Genomic DNA, 22,630 nt, shown 5'->3' with positions numbered 1-22,630 from the left:
TTTTTTTTTTTTTGACCTTTATTAAAAGCCTACTATGTGTCAGGCACTGTGCAAGGCACTGAGGTTACCCTACTTGAGAAGACATGGTCCCTGTCATCAAGAAAGTTGTGTTTCAACTGGCTCCAGAAGGTCAGTAGCTCACGGACATCAGGTTGACCTAGGTTGCAGGAGGAGCTCTTCTCGCCGGGGGCCGTTCCCTGGGCTCCAAGCTTTTTTCCTTCCCAGTAGGCAAAAGCATTAGTCCAGAGCAGGAAGCAACTCCCGCTCCAGCCGGGAGGTGGCGGCCTGCAGCCGACGACGCCTCGGGGTGACGTAGGCTCAAGGCTCCACTTGAGGGCGCTCTCGTCGGGCCCGGCGGGCCGGCCTTCTTCACGAGCGGAACCAAGGGGCTGGGTCCCTGGTTTCTGCAGGTTTCATTATCCGCACGCACCCGGCGCTTCCCGGCTTCCGTGCGGGCGCCGGCGGTTTGCTGGGCGGGGGAGGGGGAATCCTCTCGGCCGAGCGCTTGAGGGAAAAGGCAAGCTCCGCGAGCGGAGGTTTCCTGCGGGCGTGTCCGCCTCGCTGCCCGTCAATTCCCGGAGCGCGGGCCTCAGCCGGGCCGCGCGCCGGGCGTCCGGGGAAGGCGGGGGCGATGGTGCAGATGGAGACGCAACTGCAGAGCATTTTTGAGGATGTGGTGGTGAGTGGAGCCGCCAGGGACCCAGGGCGGTGGCTGGGGAGGGGGAGACCCCCGGAGCCCAGCCGGGCTACCTCTCCCCCACCTCTCCTTTGTTACGACACCTTGTGTGCCTGCGAGGGTTTCGCGGGTGTCAGAAGGCTGTCAAATTCAGTCTCCTGTGAAGTCCACAGCGCCCTGCATGACAGGCCAGGCCGGAAATGGTACTTTGTGCGGGTCCCCGGTTAAGGTGACTTGTCCCCTACGATAATGTTTTCCTCGGGGAGGTCCCGCCTTTCTTTTCTTTCCTTTTTTTTTTTTTTTTTTGTTTTTACATCGCTTCCTTTTTGTTTTTTACAGAAAACGGAAATTATAGAAGAGGCTTTTCCTGGGTGAGTATATATGCATGGCAGATTTTTGTGGTTTTACGTGAGTGTATCTTTGTAAGGTTTTACTTAGGTTTGTCTTGAAGGTATCTAAGATCCGTAAGATTCTGGTTATGTTGAATTACCCTTTCAGAACTCGTGGCAAATAATGTGATTTTTGCGTTTTAGAATGTTTATGGACACCCCTGAAGATGAAAAAACAAAACTGATTAGCTGTCTAGGGGCCTTCAGACAGTTCTGGGGTGGTCTGTCTCAGGTGAGCACTGCATCTTTACTACATTCCGCTGATGATTTTTGATGCCTTCTTTTTTACATTTCTTTGATGTCGCCGTGAAGGTCTTTCTGGAAAGGGACAAGTAAAAATGTCATTTCTTATTTGTATATTCTGGCTTCCATTTGTTTCAATTTGCATTTTTCCAGTGGAGAACCTGTAGTAAGAAGTCAAACTGATGACAGCACAGTGAGAGATGTCTTTAAAGATCTCCCCCGGGTTACATTATATAAAACCATTTTCATCCTATTCTGATTTCTTTGGTGCATGTGAAAACAGCTCTGGTAGGGATTTTAAAAGATACAAATTTCATTCAACAAAGGAACTAGCAAAGCATTGATACAAAGATACTTTGAGGGCGCCTGGGTGGCTCAGTCGGTTAAGCGACTGCCTTCGGCTCAGGTCATGATCCCGGAGTCCCGGGATCGAGTCCCTCATCGGGCTCCCTGCTCGGCAGGGGGGTCTGCTTCTCCCTCTGACCCTCCTCCCTCTCATGTGCTCTCTCTCTCATTCTCTCTGTCTCAAATAAATAAATAAAATCTTGAAAAAAAAAAAAGATACTTTGATTAAAAATATAGTAGAGAAACAAAGATGCCACAATAAGGATACTATAACAAAGATACAAAGATATTCTTTTTTTTTTTTTTTTTCAAAATTTTATTTATTTGTCAGAGAGAGAGCGCACAAGCAGGGGGAGCGGCAGGCAGAGGGAGAAGCAGGCTCCCCGCTGAGCAAGGAGCCCGATGCGGAACTCGATCCCAGGACCCTGGGATCACGACCTGACCTGAAGGCAGACACTTAACCGACTGAGCCACCCAGGTGTCCCTACAAAGATATTCTAATAAAAATGAGGAAAGGAGCAGTAAAACTTAGTAACAAAGAACGGTCACCAGAAAATGTATCCATGAAAAGACAAAATGTGTGATCCTTACAGAGTTGGTATTCCAGTAGTGTATTATCTTCTCATGGTGTATTCTTGGTAGGAAAATGAGAACTGTTTTCATTTGAGCCACTGGTGGTGAGACTTGCTACTCAAACATGGGTCACATAATGGCGTGCGTTCATTTTTTTTAAAAATCTTGTTTTAATTATCTCCTAATAGGTAATCTATTCATATGGCTCCAAAGGCAAATGGTACCAAAAGGGGAACCCAATGAATAGTCTGCCTTCCATCTCCCTTAGCTTAATCACCAGCTCTTTTTCATATCAGCAGCCAGTATCCCCAGTTTGTTGCCTTCTGGAAGTATTTTACATATAGAGGATCCCATTTTTATAGAACATTCATATAATGTGCTCGCTGTTCATTAACACCTTTTTTCCTCCTGTTCACTTCTGAAAGTAATTCTACATCATTCTGTTGAAAGTTACGTCTGCCTTTTTTTCTTACAGCAGCATAATCTATTATGTGGCTGCACCTTCCTTTATTTAACCAGTCCCCTACTGACTGACGTTTAGGTTATTTCTTAACTTCTCCACTTTAAACAATTATATAATGCACAGGACATTATTATGCACAAAAACAATATTATGCACAGGACACTGAATACATTCCTGGAAGTAATATTGCTAGGTTAGAAGGTATGTCTATTTATAATTTTTATAGAAATTGCTTAATAGCCTTCCATAAGCATCATACCAATTTATACCCCTCTAGCAATGTGTAAGAGTATCTTCCCTAGGGCTTCACGGTAGGGTGTTAGTGAATTTTTTTGATGTTTGCCAATCTAAAACAGGAGAAATTATATCTCATGGTTTATTTTGCATTTCTTTGCTGTTGAACATCTTTTCAACATCTTTTAATTTTTTAATAATCCATTAAACATTCTATGAATTAAGGACGGCCCTTGTTTTCAAGAAGTTTATATCCTAATGGGGGAGTCACGAAGAAAATACATATTTCTAAATCAGCAATATACATTCAACAATAGAAGTGTATATGAGGGATGGTGGTAGTGCAGAGGAAGAGGACATGTAGGACATGGGGACTACATTTTGATTAAACTGAAGTACTAAATCTGAATTTATCCACTTTTTTTTTAATTGTTTTCATCCATGCATGTTTATAATGGAGTATTTCATTCATAGTCTTGATATACTCCCAGGTGTAGTACTAGGTATTTGTCAGTTATAAAATATCACTTTGGACCTAAAATGTAATCATTTTCTAATTTTCCAGGAATCTCATGAACAATGCATCCAGTGGATTGTTAAATTTATTCATGGCCAGCATAGTCCTAAAAGAATTTCTTTTCTTTATGACTGCTTAGCAATGGCAGTGGAGACTGGTCTCCTTCCACCCAGGTATGTTTAATGGTGGATATGAGCAATCCAAAGAATTTTGGTTTTTTTAATTAATGTTTGGTAATTGGTCAAGATTGTTATAAAAGGATGAAGGAATGAAGAAGGAAGTTAGGCTCAACAAGTAATCCTTCAGGGCGCCTGGGTGGCTCCGTCATTAAGCGTCTGCCTTTGGCTCAGGTCATGATCCCAGGGTCCTGGGATCGAGTCCCACATTGGGCTCCTTGCTTGGCAGAGAGCCTGCTTCTCCCTCTCCCACTCCCCCTGCTTGTGTTCCCTCTCTCACTGTGTCTCTCTCTGTCAAATAAATAAATAAAATCTTTAAAAAAAAACAAAACAAAACAAGTAATCCTTCATAAAACCTCAGGTTTTAGTTTCTAGGATGTAGTATTCTTAGAATTGTATATTTTTTTTAATAATATTTTATTTTATTATTATTATTTTTAAAGATTTTATTTATTTATTTCAGAGAGAGAGAATGAGAGAGAGCAGATGAGAGGGGGGAGGGTCAGAGGGAGAAGCAGACTCCCCGCTGAGCAGGGAGCCCGATGCGGGACTCGATCCCGGGACTCCAGGTTCATGACCTGAGCCGAAGGCAGTCGCTTAACCAACTGAGCCACCCAGGCGCCCTAGAATTGTATATTTAAAGGTTCAAAACCAGGCAGCCTTTACCTTTCAGCCCAGGGGCTACGATCATTTAACATTTTATTAATACTCATGGTTATAGTGGTTGACTGAGTTGAGTAGGCAGTTTTATCTCAGGGTCTTGTGACTGCAATCCAATGGTGGCTATGGCTGTAGTTACGACAAAGGTTTCCCCATTCATATGTCTGGTGGTTGATGCCTGGCTGTCATCTGGAACCTTAGCTGGGGCTGTTGGCTGGAACCTACACAGGCTCTGTCCATGTGACCTGGACTTTCCTACAGCATGATGGTGTCCAAGACCAAGCATTCAAAAGAAGGCTAGGGAGAAGTTGCATTACCTTGTCTTGGGGGTCGTAAGTGTCCCTTTTGCCATAGTCTTAGGCCTGCCCACGTTTAGGGGAAGAGAATGTAGACCCTTCTCCCACCTCTTCATGGGAGGAGTATCAATGTCACCCTTCAGAAGAGCATGTAGGATTGAAAAGCTTGTTGCAGCCATCTTGGAAAAATACAATCTACCACAAACTGATAGATGGTAAACATTTAATCAATAGCTTTTGGTAAATTTCTTTCTAGTAAAAATATAACAATATTTAGTTCTGTTTTGGATTCTATCTTTCACACAAGTAAAAAACATAATACACCATATATATAATTTTTTTTTAACTATTCTTGAGTAGTAATGTACCTTTCTGAAGAACAAAATGACATATATCATATCCAAAGTACACAGACCTTGACTATTGGAGAACTTGGCAAAATTCTGTCTTGTAACTGGAATGGGTATTCTTATTTTCTAGGATGGTTTGTGAATCCCTGATAAACTCCGACACACTTGAATGGGAAAGAACACAACTTTGGTCCTTAACATTTAAACTGGTTCGGAAAATAATTGGGGGAGTGGATTACAAGGTATTTTTTCCTAATTAGAAAAAATAATCACTTTCAGACATGAATAATTTTTCAGTGTGTATATCTTAATTTCTGATGGGAGAAATGAAGTGGAAGCGTTTACAAAATCTATGTTTTGTTATATTTCCTAAGGGGACTTAAAATTGCTCAGTTTTTTTGTTTTTTTCTCTCTCTCTTTAGTTTTCTTAGCAGGTTAACATGAAGTTTTTACCTTCTTATTTGTATGGTGCTTTATAATTGTTTCTAATTTCTCTCATGTGTATGTTTTGTCTGTCTTTTTTACAAGATTGATCACACAGTTTATACTCAATAAATGCATGTAGAATGAAATTTCTTCTCCATGTATCAGATTCTGCTCTAAAGTAATGCAACTGGTAATAGATAAGAGGAGATGACCAATTAACAGACTAGCTTTATTGGATAAGTGATGGATGAGAAGGGGGAATAAAGTTAGAATATGACAAAGGGAGTGAGCAGAAGGAATCACCTTCCGGAAAGTTTAACATTATGGCCCATGTCTCAGAGTATTTTCAGGTTCTATTCAAATTATTTCTGCCTCTAAGCCCAAATTAAGCTTTTTGGACTGTTGTAACAGTAGAAACTCTTGTAATGTTGTGAGGGTCCAGAAAGCTTAGCAGAGTGTGGAAAGATTAATTTTTATTTGTAAGGGACTTTCTTTGTTCATTCATATTCTTTAGAATTCTATTTTGGAACATGACTCTTCGTTTGGGCTAATGTTAGGGACTTGAATGGGAGCTCTGATTCAGAAAAATTAAAGATGTGATCTTGAAGGTAACTTTTTTCCTGAGTATATAATGTTGAAATCTTTAGGTGTTTTAACTAGCACAGGGGGCACTACTTAGTTTTAACCTATGGGTTTTTTTCTTATATCAGGGTGTTCGAGATCTCTTAAAAGTGATTTTGGAGAAAATCTTGACAATTCCCAATACAGTGAGCTCAGCTGTTGTTCAGCAGCTTCTAGCAGCAAGAGAGGTAATTTAGACATGTCTGCAGTTCATTGATCATAACCTCAAAAAAAATAGTTTTATATAGTTCTGTGCCTTTAAAACATGGTAGTCTGTGGACTGTTCCATTTGGGTACTTCTACAAAAATCACTTTTAGTTTTAAAGATGCTGTTTTATTTGTATTATATTTCAAAAGAAAATTTTAAACTTTAATTAACTCATGGCTTTTAATTGAGAAAACAACAATATAGACATTAAAGTATTTTTAGCTGTTAAAAGACTTTAGCCTATGGGCCACTTAAAAGATCTTTGTGCTTTGTAACTGATGTTGCAAGAATTATAACTTTGGTCAGTTGCTTTCCTGTTGGAGTCTACCAGTATTTAAAGCAATGTTACTTAGTGACATCCATTTCATTGTTCATTAATCTTCATTTTTAGAGATTCTTCACATATAAATGAATTCTTTGTGCTACAGATTAAGCCCAATAAATCCATGAAGTAATATCTTTGCTTTTAATATCTTTGTTGTTGCCACTGTTGCATTTAAAGGGCTTTTCTGTGGAACTAACCAGGAAGAATAACGTTGCTCCTTTATTTTTCTTAGGTTATAGCATATATCTTGGAAAGAAATGCCTGTTTATTACCAGCCTACTTTGCAGTCACAGAGATTAGGAAACTATATCCTGAAGGAAAACTTCCACACTGGGTAAATCTGATATTTTCCAAGTTTTGGGGGGGGAGCAATTTTAATAAAAAATAGTTATATTAATCTTATTTTTGTGTGCTTATTTTTAAAATGGTCACTTTTATCCTGAGATAAAATGTACTTTTTTATCATTATAATGTATTTCTTTTATTTCTCTGCTATCCTGTTGAGACAGTTTCTTTTCTTTTTTTTTTCTTTTTAAGATTTATTTCTTTATTAGAGAGAGAGAACGCGCCTGGGGTGGGGGAGGCAGAGGGAGTGGGGGAGAGAGAATCTCAAGCAGACTGACTCCCTGTTGAGCACAGAGCCTGACACAGGGCTTGATCTCACAACACCAAGATCGTGACCTGAGCCAAAATCAAGAGTTGGACAGTTAACCAATGGAGCCACCAGGCACCCCAAGACAGTTTCTATATCATGTGTGAAAATATGCCAGCTTCATGAAATATCAAAGGACCTGGTGGTATGATTTGGCTTATTAATTCAGGGACAGATGAACTGGGAAGTAATTGTTTGAAAGGAAGTGAAAGAGGACTGACTTTTGAGTAATTTTTATATGCCAGGTATTGTATTAAATCTTTACGTACTATCTCATTTTACATAAATGATGGTTATATTCAAAGCAATTTTGATTTTATTTTTATACTTATATATGTTTTTTGTTTTGTTTTTAGTTACTTGGAAACCTGGTATCAGACTTTGTGGATACCTTCAGGCCCACAGCAAGGATAAATTCCATTTGTGGTAGGATTATAATTTAAAATGTACTAAATAGTACCTGGTTTTTAGTGAACTATTCAACAGAATTGGCAGATGGTATCTTACACATGTCTTGGTGGTTTGTCATTTTGGTAATTCTGTAGAAGCTTAATAATAGCCATTTACTTGTTTTCGCGTACTTTGTTTGCAGAGTATAGGGAGGGAAAAGCAACTGTCTGGACTGGGTCTAAGCTTCAGATAGAATCATTCTAGAAGACATGTTTCCTGGTAACTAGAGGGAACTTTTAATACAGCTAGTAAACCACCATGGAATCTCCAGGCAACTAGAAGTCTCAATTGACCATCCCTGTGTGTCCATAGTACACAAGACTCAGGCTCTTTAAGCCCATTCCAATTCACGCTTTTGCTCTGTACTTCATTTATTTTGTTTTTCATTTTTTCATGTTTTCTTTCATTCTCAGAATTTGCTTTTAAAAACAAGCATGTGATTTGGCAATTTGTGCAGTGCCCAGCACTGTCTGGGTATATAGACCATTATTTAGTCAGTGACCAAATTTTGAACACTTCTTGTGAGTCGGGTGCTATTCTAGATTGGAAATACAAAGATAAAACAAGTAGACGCTAGACAGATAATTCTCAGACTTCTAGCTTTTGTAGCTGAGTGGATATTGATATCATTTAATGAATTCTGGAAGTGGTGCAGGCTTGAGAAGGATGATGAGTTCAATTTAAGATCTGTTAAGCTTGAGGTCCGTGGGAGACATCCAGGTGACAGTATTCATTAGGCAGTTGGATATATGAGTTGATGGTCATATGCTACATCTAAGGCCTCTAGGAACATCATGCATAAAGTTAATCATGTTGACCCTAGACTAGAGATCTGCAAACTTTTTTTATGAATGGTGATACAATAAATATTTTAGGCTTTGTGAGCTATACAATCTGTTGCAGCTATTCAACTCTGCCATTGTAGTGGGAAAGCATCAGTGTCCCAATAAGACTTTACAGAAATAGGTGGCAAGCTGCATCTGGCCCATGGATTATAGTTTGCCGATCTTTATCCTATATACTTGGACAAATGCCATTATTTTGGGGTTTGGAAGGCCTGTACAATTGGTCTCCAACCATCTGGACTAAAAATAATCAAAGAAAATTCCTAAAAGTTATATCTAATTACAACCTTTTTAAAATCAGTGCCTGATTCAGAATAGATATTTATTAAATATTCATAGAGTGAATGAAGGACCAGGCATTTGTGTTCACATTTACTTTAAAACCATTTTTTGTAATACATACAGGCCGCTGCAGCCTTCTGCCAGTTGTAAATAACTCGGGAGCCATTTGTAATTCATGGAAATTGGATCCTGCAACTCTTCGTTTTCCTTTGAAAGGCCTTTTGCCATATGATAAGGTATGTTGATGAATATAATGGAACTTTGGTCCATCTAACAGTCTTCATCCTGGATTATATGATGTGTTATGCTAAATTGTCTCTTCATAGACTGAAGAAGTATATATTTAATGAAAAATAGTTTATGGTTTATCACTTGATTCTGGTATCCAAGTATACCCTGTGGTTTGTAATATTGGATGTTTATGCTCCAGTTGGCCCCAACAAAGCACTTAGATTAAGAAAATTGAATCTTTATAATGGAAACCTTTTTATTCTTCCTTTGCAAAGTGAGGACCAAAAATGAATTTGCACTTCTCTTAAAATTTGAAGAGTGAGCTCTCCTTTGTTAGATTTTTAATTTTTATTTTTTTTTAAGTTTTTAAAAAATTTATTTAAGTAATCTCTGCACCCAGCATAGGGCTTGAACTCAGGACCTCGAGATCAAGAGTCGCATGCTCTTCCGACTGACCCAGCCAGGTGCCCCTACCTGTGTTAGATATTTTTAAATGGGGGATGAAGAAGACAAAAGTGGAGTAGAATGGTCTCAAAAGAAAAAAATCTACAAGTATCAATAAAATGAAGTATGAGATATAGACCTAAAGCTAGAATGAAATTTGATAGATTCATTATAGTATCTTGGGGGTTGAAATGGTTACAGAGCAGGGTAAGAGGAGGACTAGAGATTTTTTTTTTTTTTTTTTTGGACTAGAGATTTTTCATGTAAATGTTTCACGTTAAAAATGATGTACAGAATGATTAGGAAACTAGTCCAGAAGCGAGGAGAGGGAAATAGTGAAACTAAGGTCGCAATCCTGGACTCTTGGCATATTAGTCAGCAAAACTTAGGAATGTGAAAAAGTGGTAAACTAAATGGAATTTACAGTTATCTTGATAGCAGTAATATTGAAAATAGATCAATTCTTTATGTATTTACTGTATGCCAGCCACTGTTGTAAGAACTTTTTTGCAGTAACCCTTATTCTCAACTATCATCTTAGTATCTCCATTATACAGATGATGAAACTGAGTAATTTGACTAAGGCCCCATGTTTACGAAATGGTAGAATGAGGATTTGAACTCAATCTGATTTCAGAATCTACACTTTGACCCCTGTACTATCAAGTCATTTCTCCTCTCCAAATTTGGAAGTAGTGTGTTTGTTTACACTTGTATGAAAGTGATTGGAAACTACCTCCATTCCTCTTTGGTTAGATTTCTGAGCAGAAAATGCTTTCCTTACAGTGATGCTTAAGACTCTCCTGTGACAGTAACTGAAGTCTTTCTAAATTGAGCTTCTGTATGACCTTGGGCAAGTCCCTTCACCTCAGTTATATCTCCTATCAAATGAGGGGTGGGATCAGATTAACTGTAAGCACTAAAATCCTATGATTTTTTCCCACTAGATACTGCCTACTGTGTGAAGGTAACAAGTGCCTTTAGCAGATTTTTTTATCCCAATTTCAAATTTGAATTAACATTTACTTTGATCTTGAAGCAATAATTTTTTTTTATTTTCTTTAAAGGATCTGTTTGAACCACAGACTGCTTTGTTGAGATATGTATTGGAGCAGCCTTATTCCAGGGATATGGTCTGCAATATGCTAGGTTTAAATAAGCAGGTACTGTACTATGCTGGAAACCAAGTAAATTCTGCATAGAATCTGCACTATTCTTTTCTCTTTTCTTTGCTAGAGCTAACTGAGCAAAACAGTTAAGAACTATTTGGTGATTTTTTTTTAATATATGGTTTATTAAACAGTGTATTGTTCCTGTTATTTATATATTGCTTTAAAAATGTTTAAATTAAAAAGGAGATATTTTAAAAGTTGGTTTATTTTGCATTGCTTTTTTTTCTATAAGGCCAGTCTCAAGTATACCTTTTGCCAGAGAAACCTACACATGTCTTAACCATAATTTTTTATTTTTTTTGTTGTTTGGGTGCCTATTTTTATAACCCTTGGTATCTTCAGCGTGGCCTGACTGCTGATTTTTCCCCCCCTTTTTGGTATATGTTTGTTTTTGGTGGTTTAACATGTGGGAGGGTTTGTGCTGACTCTGGGTTCCTTGAGGCTGGCCTCATAGTCACTGTTTTGTCTTTTCTTTTTTTCTTCCTTTATTTTTGTTCTGTCCTGTCTTGTCCTGCCCATCCTCCAATGCTCTAGACCTTGAACATTGCTCAGGTATGTTCACAACCTTACTGTTGTATTGTGACTAACGATACGCTGGCCGCTTTGTAGCCACTGATTCCATTTAGAGAATACATGTATGGTCGGGGCTTGAAATTGGCAGGACCATGCTGAGACCAAGGCCACTAAAATGAATTTCTTCTTGGGATATGAGAGTTGTTTTTGGTGGATTGTTTTTGGTTTTGGTTTTTGGTGTTTGTTTTTTTATATATTTTTTTCTTTTTTCTTTTTTCTTTTTTCCTTTTTCTTTTTTTTTTAAGAGACAACACCTGGCACACAATAACGCCTGTCACTTTTTGATGGGTTGTTTTTCCTTCCCACTCCATTTTACTTTTTTTTTTTTTTTTTAATACTTTAGGCCAAAGCTTGCCTTGTGGAATTTTCAGAGATGGAAAGATTTATGGTGGCCTTTATCTTTCCAGATTATTAAAACATAAATAAAAAACATCTATAAAAATACTTACGTTGCTTTGCCTTAAAACAAAAACAAATTAAAAACAAAACAAAAAAGAGGAAAAACTTTAATAGAGTTACGTTATTTTAAAAGTTGGAGTGGTAAACTTTATACAGGGAAGGTTTTTTTGGAAACATGGGGATTGACTAAGAAATGTCACACTCTTAGGTGACCCCACACCTGCTTGACAAACACCCTTCTTTGTCAGTCTTTGCCAGAAGTGTCCTCCTCCTAGAGTGGGCTCCTTGCAACTGAAGCTCACCTGTAGTAGGAGAAAAACACTGTGGCCAAACTTTATAAACCAAACTCTTATACAGTCCCAAGTCTGTTCCAGGACTTTTCACCTTTGAGATTTTAAACAAAATAGTGGTTCCAATTATTTTTGTTAAAAAATTTTTGAGCCCAACATATTAAAATAGACCAGCTTTTTTATTTTAAAAAGACGTTCTTGTCTAGGTTATATAAAATAGCGTTACTGTTTGCAATACTATAGTGAAGGTTGTGCCAGTGCTTCCATTTATAAAGCCCTATTTTTAAGGACATATAGCTTGGCCATAAAACTTGCTCAGTGTTGAAACTTTGCATGCCAAACCTCACCCTAGTAGCAGTATCTCTTTTATTATTTTAAGTTTTTTCTTCTGAAAAATTTACCAATTTTCCTTGTTTGGACAAGCCTATGTACATGTGAAACTGAAACTGCTTCACACTACAGTGTCTGACAGTTACTTCATATAACCTGTCAATTTAACATCTTAAATACCAAGTCATTAATTCTGATCAACTTTCACTTGAGTTAGAGGTAAGTATTCAGTCAACTTTGAAAGAATGCTTCATGCTCTGTTTTAAAATTAATTTTTGCAATGAACTTAAAGTCATACTTGACTCAATTTTTCTTACAGTTTGGTGGATAAATGTACCCATGGTCATTTGAGCTGCGAGTACCTTCCCCCAGATATCCTTAGTTATCATTAGCTTTTTTCTCTTGGTATGCAGCTCTTCTCAAAGTAGAAGTTGACAAAACAATTCATAGAAGAGTATTTCTGATTTGATTATTTTAATAACAAGTTTCAACCTAAAAAAAGTTTATGACTAAGACATAAATCCATAAAAAATAAAGTTTATAATGGAAATGCTGACAGAACATTATTAGTATTGGTCCCACTGTAAACATTGTCAAAAGTTCACAATTCATCAGTAATTGTTTTGGTAGAAAACTCTGTAGTGAATGGACTGTAGATGGAAGATATATGCTGAATTGACTTGATATATTATTTTTACCACCTGGAAAGTAGAGTAGAAAATGAGAATACAAAGTATAAACATATGATTAAAAATAAACAAGTGATCTTACTACATCTTTTATCATTACAGAACTATATCCTGCACTATACTTTCTTATCCTTTCTCTAGCAATGCAATAATTTACTTAAAGCTTGAAACCTTTTAAGAGCTATCCATATTGCATTTTCCAGTAGGAATTGGGCTATATATTATCCTAAAGTCGGTCACATTCAGAAGGTCATAAATAGCCCAGTTGTGACCAGCAAAGTGGAGGGTTCACAGTGGAAGAATCCTGTTTTGTGTGTTTACACAACTTTGTGTTCTTTCTGCTGAATAAGAACATTACAAAACAGATACACTCCTCAAGCTTTTTTGTGGTGGTGTGTAAATTCTGGCTACCCTGAGACATTGAGGTACTAGACTAATCACTCAGTTATCTTTGAAAGGCACCATTGAAAGTGGTATTAACTGGCATAGGGCTCCAATTCTGATTGGCAGAGAATATGATAAATGGCATACAAAGGGATTTCTCTTCCCAACTTGTCCTGAATAGGTATTGCTCTAAAATTGATTTCTAGCACTGAAATAATGATTTGAAATTAAGTCCACCTCACTACAATATGTCAAAATTTTACAACAAAAGCAGTACCAGAACTGTTACATCAAAATTGTCGGGGGCCACTTAATATAGGATATGGTTATTTAGAGTGAAAAGCATTACCATTTGCCATTTGAAATAGTGGTGGGAAAGAATCAGGGGCATGAGTAGAGGTTAATGCTAGTGTTTCTATTAATGCCTTGTGCCTCATTTTCAGCTTTTACCAAAGCTGAAAATTAAATAAGTTTCCAGTGCAGTTTGAGCTACTATACAGAAATCAAGTTGTTAAAATATTGAACTTAGATTCTTACTGTTTAAACAGGTTTTAACTAAATATGCATATAGCTAATTTGACTTACATGCCTATATCTTGAAGACTTAAATTTACAAAAGCACATTGTAAATAGCCATAGACAAAGCATCCAGTGGCTTACCAAATTACCATAGCCTCATGATTGATAATTAATCTTTATCAAATTATTAAACTGCTTTACAAATTTACATTTATTCCACTTTGTAAAATAATCTACATGGTGGAGAATATTAATTTTAATGTACTTATTTTTTAGTAATGAAAACTAAAGTTAAACTTATTCTCAAGTAATTAACACATCATTTTCTATTTCAGCGGGGTTTTTTTCTTTCTTTTCTTTTTCTTTTTCTTTCTTTTTTTTGATATTAATAAAATTGGCAAATAAACAAAGGAACTAAGCTATCCCCAAAATCAGTTTGAGAAATATCCTTGGCTTTAACCAAAACACCGGGGAAACATGGAGTTAATCCTGATAGATGTTCTGCCACACTCAGACACCAGGGCATTGGATACCATAGGGGTTCCAGACTAATGTAATTCTTAACAGAAAATTTAGAGGTAATTTGAGTCGTGGTATGTATTGAAAGATCATCAGCTTTAACTGTAAATTTCCCAGTTCTTACTTTGTCAAAATCTTAATATTTTTGGTTTTCCTCTTTAAATCATTAACTATATGACCATTACAACACAGTTAAAGATATGTAGGTAAAAATCTAGTTTTTTAAAAAATAAATAGCTAATACTAAAAAGGGAAATTCCAAAATGACTCAGGTGCTAAAAACCAATTTTATTTAGTTCTTTTTTCCTGAAGTGGACTAATGGAAGACCATCGTGGATGGAGGAATAGATGACAAATTGGTTAGTTTCCAAACTAGAAGCAAATTCCCATCACTAATGAAAAATTCCTACTGGAAATCCTGGCTTTACTTCTTTTCACAAATTTTTCTGACTCTTGTATACTTTGAATGATTTCACTCTAAATTTGTGTTGTCTGACACATTTCTTAGGTTGTTGGTGGTTGGCAGAACTAGTGAATTTCAAGCCCTGTACACAGTAGTTTTGCATGCTGATTTAAGAAATAGTTTGTAGTGTTGTCTGTTGCACTTTGCTCTGCTTCATAATGATAATTACATTTGGAGGGAAAGTACTGTAGTCTCAACTGGTGGTGTTACTATTGCTATTTGTAAACCTGTAATGTGGTTGAACTGTGATCATGGCATTGTGTTTTGGAAAAACTATGAAACAACCATTGATGCTTACTGTTTTGGATAGATGTTTGTTTTATTTGCATGCTTTAAGAAAGTGCAGCTATATTGGAGCTTTACAAGTTTGGAGCTGGCAAAGAGCATGCAAAAGAGGGGATGCTACTCATTATGTTTTGTTTTTTTCCAAATCTGTCCCCATTTTGCATTTTTTCCCTAAATTTAAAGAAATCATATCCCTTTTTCATGGCAAAAGACTAATAATCATGTCTAAAGTTTAGAGGGAAAGCATCTGTATTAGTAATTGTATTCACTAGAAAGGCTTCCAACTGCCTGGCCATTAAGTCATATAACATATTTTATAAAAGAAATATGAAAATGGCTTAAAATATGGCTTAACATATTTCTTTTGGTAAAAGTATATTTTTTTAAATCACTTTTAAAAGCATAAATCTTTTTGCCTCTAGAAAGGGAAGTTGCATTTTCATTTTTAGTGTTTAAATTCAATTCTTGTTTTAGATTTTAAAATAGTCTAATTTAAAATTAAAGCTGCATTATGTTTGGCTTCTAAGAAGGAAGAGCAGAGATTAACTTTGAGATCAGTGTTTTTGTAGAGGAAGTTTCCATTTCAGTATCAGGATCAATAACACACATTGAAAAACAGATACTGAGTAATCTGGCAGCTATTTAGATATACCTCTGTATGTAAAGTTAGTATAAACTTGTGGTGGTTGCTTTAAAATACATAGATTCTCTCTGCTTTGTTTGCTCTCATCACAATATTTGATTCTTGGAGATTCAGGGTTTTTATATTTTGAGTTAGAATGCAAAATTAATACTGCTATCCTCATTTCATATGCTTTTTAAATTATCTTTTTTTCAAAGGATAAATAACAAAATTTTCTACTGTGCAGTGCCCCTTGTCAAATTGAAACAATGACGTGTGTAGTGAAAGCCAGAAGTTAATAAGACTTAGTCTGTTTTCCATGAAATCTGAAAAGTAATTTTTTTATGGAACTCATCCTCTATGATAATGTAACATGATGCAGCTTTAATAGACTAAATCTAACCTTAACTTTCTAAGTTCAACTTCATTCCATGCTTCTCAGCCTCTTGTTACAATTAATGCCCATTAACCAGTAACTTCTAAAACTAGCCGGGAGGTTTTTGGAATACTGTATCTAATCTCTGCCCTACAGCACAAACAGCGCTGCCCTGTGCTGGAGGACCAGTTGGTGGATCTGGTGGTTTATGCCATGGAGCGGTCCGAGACTGAGGAGAAGTTTGACGATGGCGGAACAAGCCAACTCCTGTGGCAGCATCTCTCAAGTCAGCTCATTTTCTTTGTGCTTTTCCAGTTTGCAAGTTTTCCACACATGGTCCTTTCTCTTCATCAGAAGGTAAGTGCTAAATCTTTCATCAGAGCCACTTCACCTGTTGATTAGTATGTTTTAGACTGGTATGGACATTGCCTTGTGATTTCAACAATGACAGAAGTTCTTAGCCCTAATTTCTGTTTTGTGCGGTGCTTTTATGGTTTCTAAACTTTACACTTTCTTATCACTGTAAATATTGGATTCAGTCATTCATTCCACATATTCAGAGTGCAAGGACCAGGGGATACAAAATGAGAAGGCAGTGGGGTACCCTCAAGGAGCTCCTTACTATTGGGAAGATACAGGAGTAAACAATGTGATTACAATTTAATAGTTCACATAATGGAAGCGTGTTTTCCTGCAGTAGGTATGAAGGAGAACAGTTCCTATTCAAGACATCAGGAATGGCTTTATCAAGGAGATCTTGAAGCTAGCACTTGAAGGACAAGTAGAAATTTGCCAAGAGGAAAAGATAAGAAAGTGTTTCCATTGCAATAACATGATCATTTGGAAAAGGATAAATATGTGTGAGAACTGGAAAGAAAAATATGAACAGGAACATGTTGGTGAGATCAGGAAGGCAAGAAGACAAGACCAGACATGGAAAACTTTATATGGCCAAATGTTTGTTCTAAGGCATTTAGATCCTCTTTGGGAGGCAAATGAGGAGGGGAATGACATCATCATATACAAGTGGGAAAAATTACTGCTAATTGCCACATGTAGGAAGACGGTGACATAAAGAGATGGAAGGGGCCAAAATCAGAGGCAAGGAAATTGGTAAGGGAGCCTTTGCAATGATCTGGGTGGGAGATGCTGACGGCCCAAACCAGAACAGAGGAACCCAAGACCAGGTATACTGAGACAGGTATGCTGAGAATAGGACTTGGCCATGGATAGGTAACAGGGAATAACAGGAGTCTAGGATCACTCACTGGTTTCTATTTTGGCAGTGAATGAAAAAGTGGGACAATGAATCCAAAATAGGGACTATAAGTGGAAGAGTATGTTTTTGGAAGAGTCGGTTTTATCATAAGATTTTAGTCACATTTGAATGGAAATAAGTGTTGTTGTATCTGTAATAGCTCTACAACATGGATTATTTGGGGGAAACTTTTTTGTAAGCATTGTTAAAATCCTTCCAACCACCAGTGACCCCCACTGCCACCCTTACCACCATTGATTTCTGTTATAATTTGCAGGAAACCAGAAGTGTGTTTTGATAACAACTTCTTGAAGATTTTATTTTATTTATTTATTTATTTTTTTAAGATATTATTTTTTATTTATTTGACAGAGAGACACAGCAAGAGAGGGAACACAAGCAGGGGGAGTGGGAGAGGGAGAAGCAGGCTTCCCGCTGAGCAGGGAGCCTGACATGGGGCTTGATCCCAGGACCCTGGGATCATGACCTGAGCTGAAAGCAGACACTTAACTGACTGAGCCACCCAGGCGCCCCTTGAAGATTTTAAACTAAAAAAAAAAAAAAAAAAAAAAAAAAATCCTTTTGGTATCATGAAGTATTCCTTGTGTTGTGATGAGATATTTTAAGTCATGATATCATATTAAACTTGATTCTCTTGCATACATAGGCAACCTAGTTATGTTCTAAAACATTTGACTTTTGATATGCATAGCTATTTTGTGGGTCACGGAGGAAACATACATAGAACATTAAAATAATTTAAAAGGCTTTGCTTGGTGTGTCTTGAGTTGAGACTAAGTACTTTGTAAATGCCGAAGTTAGATGCTAACTTTTGGAGAACAGGGTTTCTCCTGGTTTTTTGTTTTATTTTGTTTTTCTTTAAACTTTACTATATCCATCTCTTTAACCAGCTGTGTAGATGTGTATTTAAACATCTTTTACAGTTAGCAGGGCGAGGACTGATTAAAGGCAGAGATCATCTAATGTGGGTTCTCCTGCAATTCATTTCTGGAAGTATTCAGAAAAATGCACTAGCTGATTTTCTCCCTGTCATGAAGCTCTTTGACCTTCTATACCCAGAAAAAGAAGTAAGTTTTATAAAATAGTTAACAGTGTGTTGAATGGATTATGTCTAATTTATGTTTAGTGTGATTTTGTGGAAAGATCACTGGATTTGGAAGCTGAAAACCTGAGTTCTTTCCCAATTCTGTGACTAACCATAATTGGGAAGGACATCCGTCCCTCTTGACATTAGTTTACTCATATGTGAAGTGAAGAAATTGAACTAGATTATTTCTGGTTTATCTTAAATTACAATTGAACATCTTGTATAGCAAGCTCTTTCTCTGCATTCTAAATAGGTTTACATAAAAGCATTAAGCTGTTTTAATCTATACATGTCATTGACTGACCAAATAACATTAGTATCTGTTAATATCTTTTGTTTGTTTGCCAATTGAGTGTGTTCCCCATTTCATTATATGAGTATTTGAGTAAAATATGGTCTATATTGATGATTGCCATTTTTAAAAATACATTTTGTTATGGAAATTTTTAAATGCACAAAAAAGGTAGAGTGAATAGAAAAATAAACTCCTATGTACTCATCACCAAGAAATATTTTTTTAAGTTTTTTATTAGTTTCAGGTGTATAATGCAATGATTCAACAATTCTATGCATTACTCAGTGCTCATCTTGATAAGTGTACTCTTTAATCCCCATCACCTCTTTCACCCATCTCCTCACCCACCTCCCCCCTGGTAACCACCTATTTGTTCTTTGTAGGTAAGAGTATTTCTTGGTTTGTTTCTCTCTCATTTTTTTTTTTTCTTTGCTCAGTTGTTTTGTTTCTTAAATTCCACACAGGAGTGATATCATATGTTATTTGTCTTTCTCTGACTGATTTACTTTGCTAAACATTATACTCTCTAGCTCTATCCATGTTGTTGTAAATGGCAAGATTTCATTATTTTTTATGACTGAGTTATTTTCCATCGTGTATATATATATATACACACACCATATCTTATTCATTCATCTCTTGATGGACATGAGCTGTTTCCATAATTTGGCTATTGTAGATAATGCTGCAATAAGCATAGGGGTGCATGTGTCCCTTTGAATTTGTGTTTTTGTATTTTAATACCCAGTAGTGCATTCGATTACTGGATCATAGGGTAGTTCTATTTTTAACTTTCTGAGGAACCTCCATACTGTTTTCCATAGTGGCTGCACCAGATTACATTCCCACCAACAGTGCAAGAGTGTTCCTTTTTCTCCACATCCTTGCCGACACTTGTTTCTTGTGTTTTTGAGTTTAGCCATTCTGATAGATGTGAGGGGATATCTCATTGTAGTTTTAAGAAATATCCTTGCTTCATCTTTCTACTCATCTTTTTTGTTAACACTAGACAATTTTAAAGCAAATTCCAGACATCCATGTCATTTCCCCCATCAGTATATAATATATGTATATGTATGATGATGTATATTATTAGTACTTATTTTTTTATTAGTACTTATTTAGATTGTATATTTCTTAATTGTTGGATGTTCTTGAAAAGTGTATATGTGACTTAGAAATTCTGTGTTTTCAGCATATTCATCACATTCAGTAAAATTTCATAATGTGTTTTTTTTTAAGAATATAATTTTAAATGATTGTGAATGCCTCGTGACAGTAGGAAAAACTCAACTAAGTGTCTGTGAATTTCTGTTAATTTCTTGGCAAGGAAAAACAATCTTGTAATAGTTTCATTATTTTATAGCTGTTAGATCTTCTGATTTGTATTATTGAATAGTCAAAGAACAATTGAAGTTAAAGGATATTTTAAAAAGAGGTATATCAATAATGAATTATTTAGAATACGTATTTATTAGAATACATATAATTAGTTAATTCTCTTTCCTATAATGTGCATATTGTTACTTTCCAGTATATCCCAGTTCCCGATATTAACAAACCCCAGTCAACTCATGCCTTTGCAATGACTTGCATTTGGATTCATCTCAATAGAAAAGCCCAAAATGACAACTCCAAGCTACAGATTCCAATACCTCATTCCCTAAAGCTTCACCATGAGTAAGTAATTTGTAGGTTAAGTTAATTTTTTTAATTAATAAGTAGTGTATTGTAGGCTACTCTTGGTCTCAGTATTTGTATGAAGTATGGAAATCTCCCCACACCCACTGGGGGTAAAGGTGAATATTTAATGTGTAATGGCCTGCCAAGAAAAACTGACCAATACCTGTATCAGAGAACAACTAGAAAATTTTTATGTGTTTGCAGATATATATATATTTATTTAATTTCCAGGTCTAATTTTTGCTTTTACATGTTTTACCTTAATTAAAGTTCTTATTTTCCAAAAGCATGTGAAAATGTTTCAAAATTTCTTAAGTACTCAGGAGTTGAGAGTGATCTGACAGATGTCTTCACTCTCTGGGCAGCCAGGATTATTTGAGCTGCTCTGGCTGGTGTGCTCCCTTACACCGTTTCCAGAGCTGTGATTACTCAGAGAAGATTGCCTTGTTAGATATAGACTTGGCTTTAGATGGGGTGTTAGGAACACCTGAAATTCCCACCTAGAACTTCTGACAAGGACTGCCAAATCTCTTCATAGGAGACTGTAGGGTAGGTGGACTTCACATTTCATTTGGCTTTCCCTTTATGAGACATTCCTTAATCATCTTTTCACAGTGACATCTATAATGAAGCCACATTGTTGTGTTTAACCAGATAGATAATAAATAGAAACAAAGTTCATGAATTCTTGAGTTATCTCTTCATTATCTGAATCCTAGTGCTGTGTGTATAGTAATACTTAACAAATATCCATTAATTGATAACTTGTGATTACTTAAGTTCTTTTTGAAAGGCTACTCAAACTTTTCTATGTTTCCACTCTACATTTTGGGCAGAAACTGTCACATCTGTAGGAATAAAGATAGTATTAGTAAATCATTTCATGAAATTAAATGTTTTTTAAAGCACAGAGTTAACATTCTGGAAATTATTTGCATTGTTTACTGTTTAATGGTACTTGAAATTTTAGGTTCCTACAGCAGAGTCTTAGAAATAAGAGTTTACAAATGAATGACTATAAGATTGCTCTGCTGTGTAATGCATACTCTACAAATTCAGAATGTTTTACATTACCCATGGGAGCTCTGGTAGAAACTATTTATGGAAATGGAATTATGAGAGTACCTCTTCCTGGAACGAGCTGCTTGGCTTCAGCATCTATTACTCCCTTACCCATGAACCTCCTGGATTCACTGACAGTTCATGCCAAAATGAGGTATGTTCTTTTTATTTATTTGCTCCTGTGTCAGGAAATTGATATCAGTGTAGTATAGGCTTTATTTCATGATTATGTATGTGTTCTATGGTTAGGTACATTTTTTTTGAAATGATTAGGTTTATTTTATTACAAAAATGATATTTACTTATTTTTTTAAGGTTTTATTTATTTGAGAGAGAGCACGTGCGCACGCACGAGCAGGGGGAGGGGCAGAGGGAGCGGCAGGCAGAGGGAGAAGCAGACTCCCCACTGAGCAAGGAGCCCAATATGGGGCTCGATCCCAGGACCCCGGGATTGTGACCTGAGCTGAAGGCAGACATTTAACCGACTGAGCCACCCAGGCATCCCAAAAGTGGTATTATAGGAATTCTAGAGTGTACAAATAAACCTCAAGAAAATATTGAGAAATAAACACTGTAAAATTTTTTGGTGTATGTTCTGAGTCTTTTTTTCTGTGTATAAATATATGCATTTATGGGTTGGGATTTTTCTTTTAACAAAATGGATTCTTACTGCAATAGTTTTGTTTTTTTTTAAGATTTTATTTATTTGAGAGAGAGTTGGGGAAAGAGAGAGAGATCAGCGGGAGGAGGGGCAGAGAGAGAGGGAGAAGTAGACTCCCCTCTGAGCAGGGAGCCAGATGAGGGATTTGATCCCAGGACCCTGAGATCAGGACCTGAGCAGAAGGTGGACGCTTAATCAACTGAGCCACTCAGACACCCTGCAATACTCTTTTATAACCACCTTTTCCCCATAATAATCGAACAAACACCTCTTTCAGTCTAGTGTTTTTTTAAAAACATCTGTTTTAATTTCTATAAAGAAGTCTTTTGTGTGGCTATATATGTTTATTTAGTCAGTTCCACATTGTTGGACATGAATTATTCACAGTGTCTTAGTATTATAATGATGGCTATGAAAACTGCTTTTAAGGCTGTATTTGCACCTACCTATAATACATTTTGATTAAATAATTTGCTGAAGGTAGAATTGCTGAGTCCAGGGATATGAAAATTATAATGCCTGTACTATATTGATAA

At 36.5% G+C, this 22,630-nt stretch overlaps 1 protein-coding gene across 4 annotated transcripts in view; it reads left to right on the top strand.

The window, feature by feature from the left end:
• Positions 1-443: 443 nt before the first annotated feature.
• The window catches only part of MED23 (mediator complex subunit 23), a 41,556-nt gene continuing 19,369 nt past the window's right edge, over positions 444-22,630 (top strand). Inside the window, exons 1-15 of one of the 4 annotated variants that reach the window (XR_008505404.2) lie at positions 444-679; positions 1,016-1,047; positions 1,210-1,297; positions 3,489-3,613; positions 5,053-5,164; positions 6,059-6,157; positions 6,735-6,836; positions 7,511-7,580; positions 8,855-8,967; positions 10,474-10,569; positions 11,113-11,130; positions 16,184-16,384; positions 18,230-18,373; positions 20,223-20,368; positions 21,342-21,587. Coding sequence is in view for 3 of the 4 variants with exons in the window: in XM_045865549.3 (XP_045721505.1) it covers positions 632-679; positions 1,016-1,047; positions 1,210-1,297; positions 3,489-3,613; positions 5,053-5,164; positions 6,059-6,157; positions 6,735-6,836; positions 7,511-7,580; positions 8,855-8,967; positions 10,474-10,569; positions 11,113-11,130; positions 16,184-16,384; positions 18,230-18,373; positions 20,223-20,368; positions 21,342-21,587 (1,640 nt within the window). In the remaining variant the exon portion in view is untranslated. Of the gene's footprint in view, positions 680-1,015; positions 1,048-1,209; positions 1,298-3,488; positions 3,614-5,052; positions 5,165-6,058; positions 6,158-6,734; positions 6,837-7,510; positions 7,581-8,854; positions 8,968-10,473; positions 10,570-11,112; positions 11,131-16,183; positions 16,385-18,229; positions 18,374-20,222; positions 20,369-21,341; positions 21,588-22,630 lie in introns of those variants that run through there. The other 3 variants (XM_045865549.3, XM_045865550.3, XM_064598112.1) reach the window with 3 other exon arrangements.

This window comes from Mirounga angustirostris, unplaced genomic scaffold (assembly GCF_029215605.1).
Source record: "Mirounga angustirostris isolate CCGP_5_RB_7025 unplaced genomic scaffold, mMirAng1.0.hap1 SCAF_8, whole genome shotgun sequence".
NCBI classification, from domain to species: domain Eukaryota; kingdom Metazoa; phylum Chordata; class Mammalia; order Carnivora; family Phocidae; genus Mirounga; species Mirounga angustirostris.
This window is presented reverse-complemented; position numbering and strand designations above follow the sequence as displayed.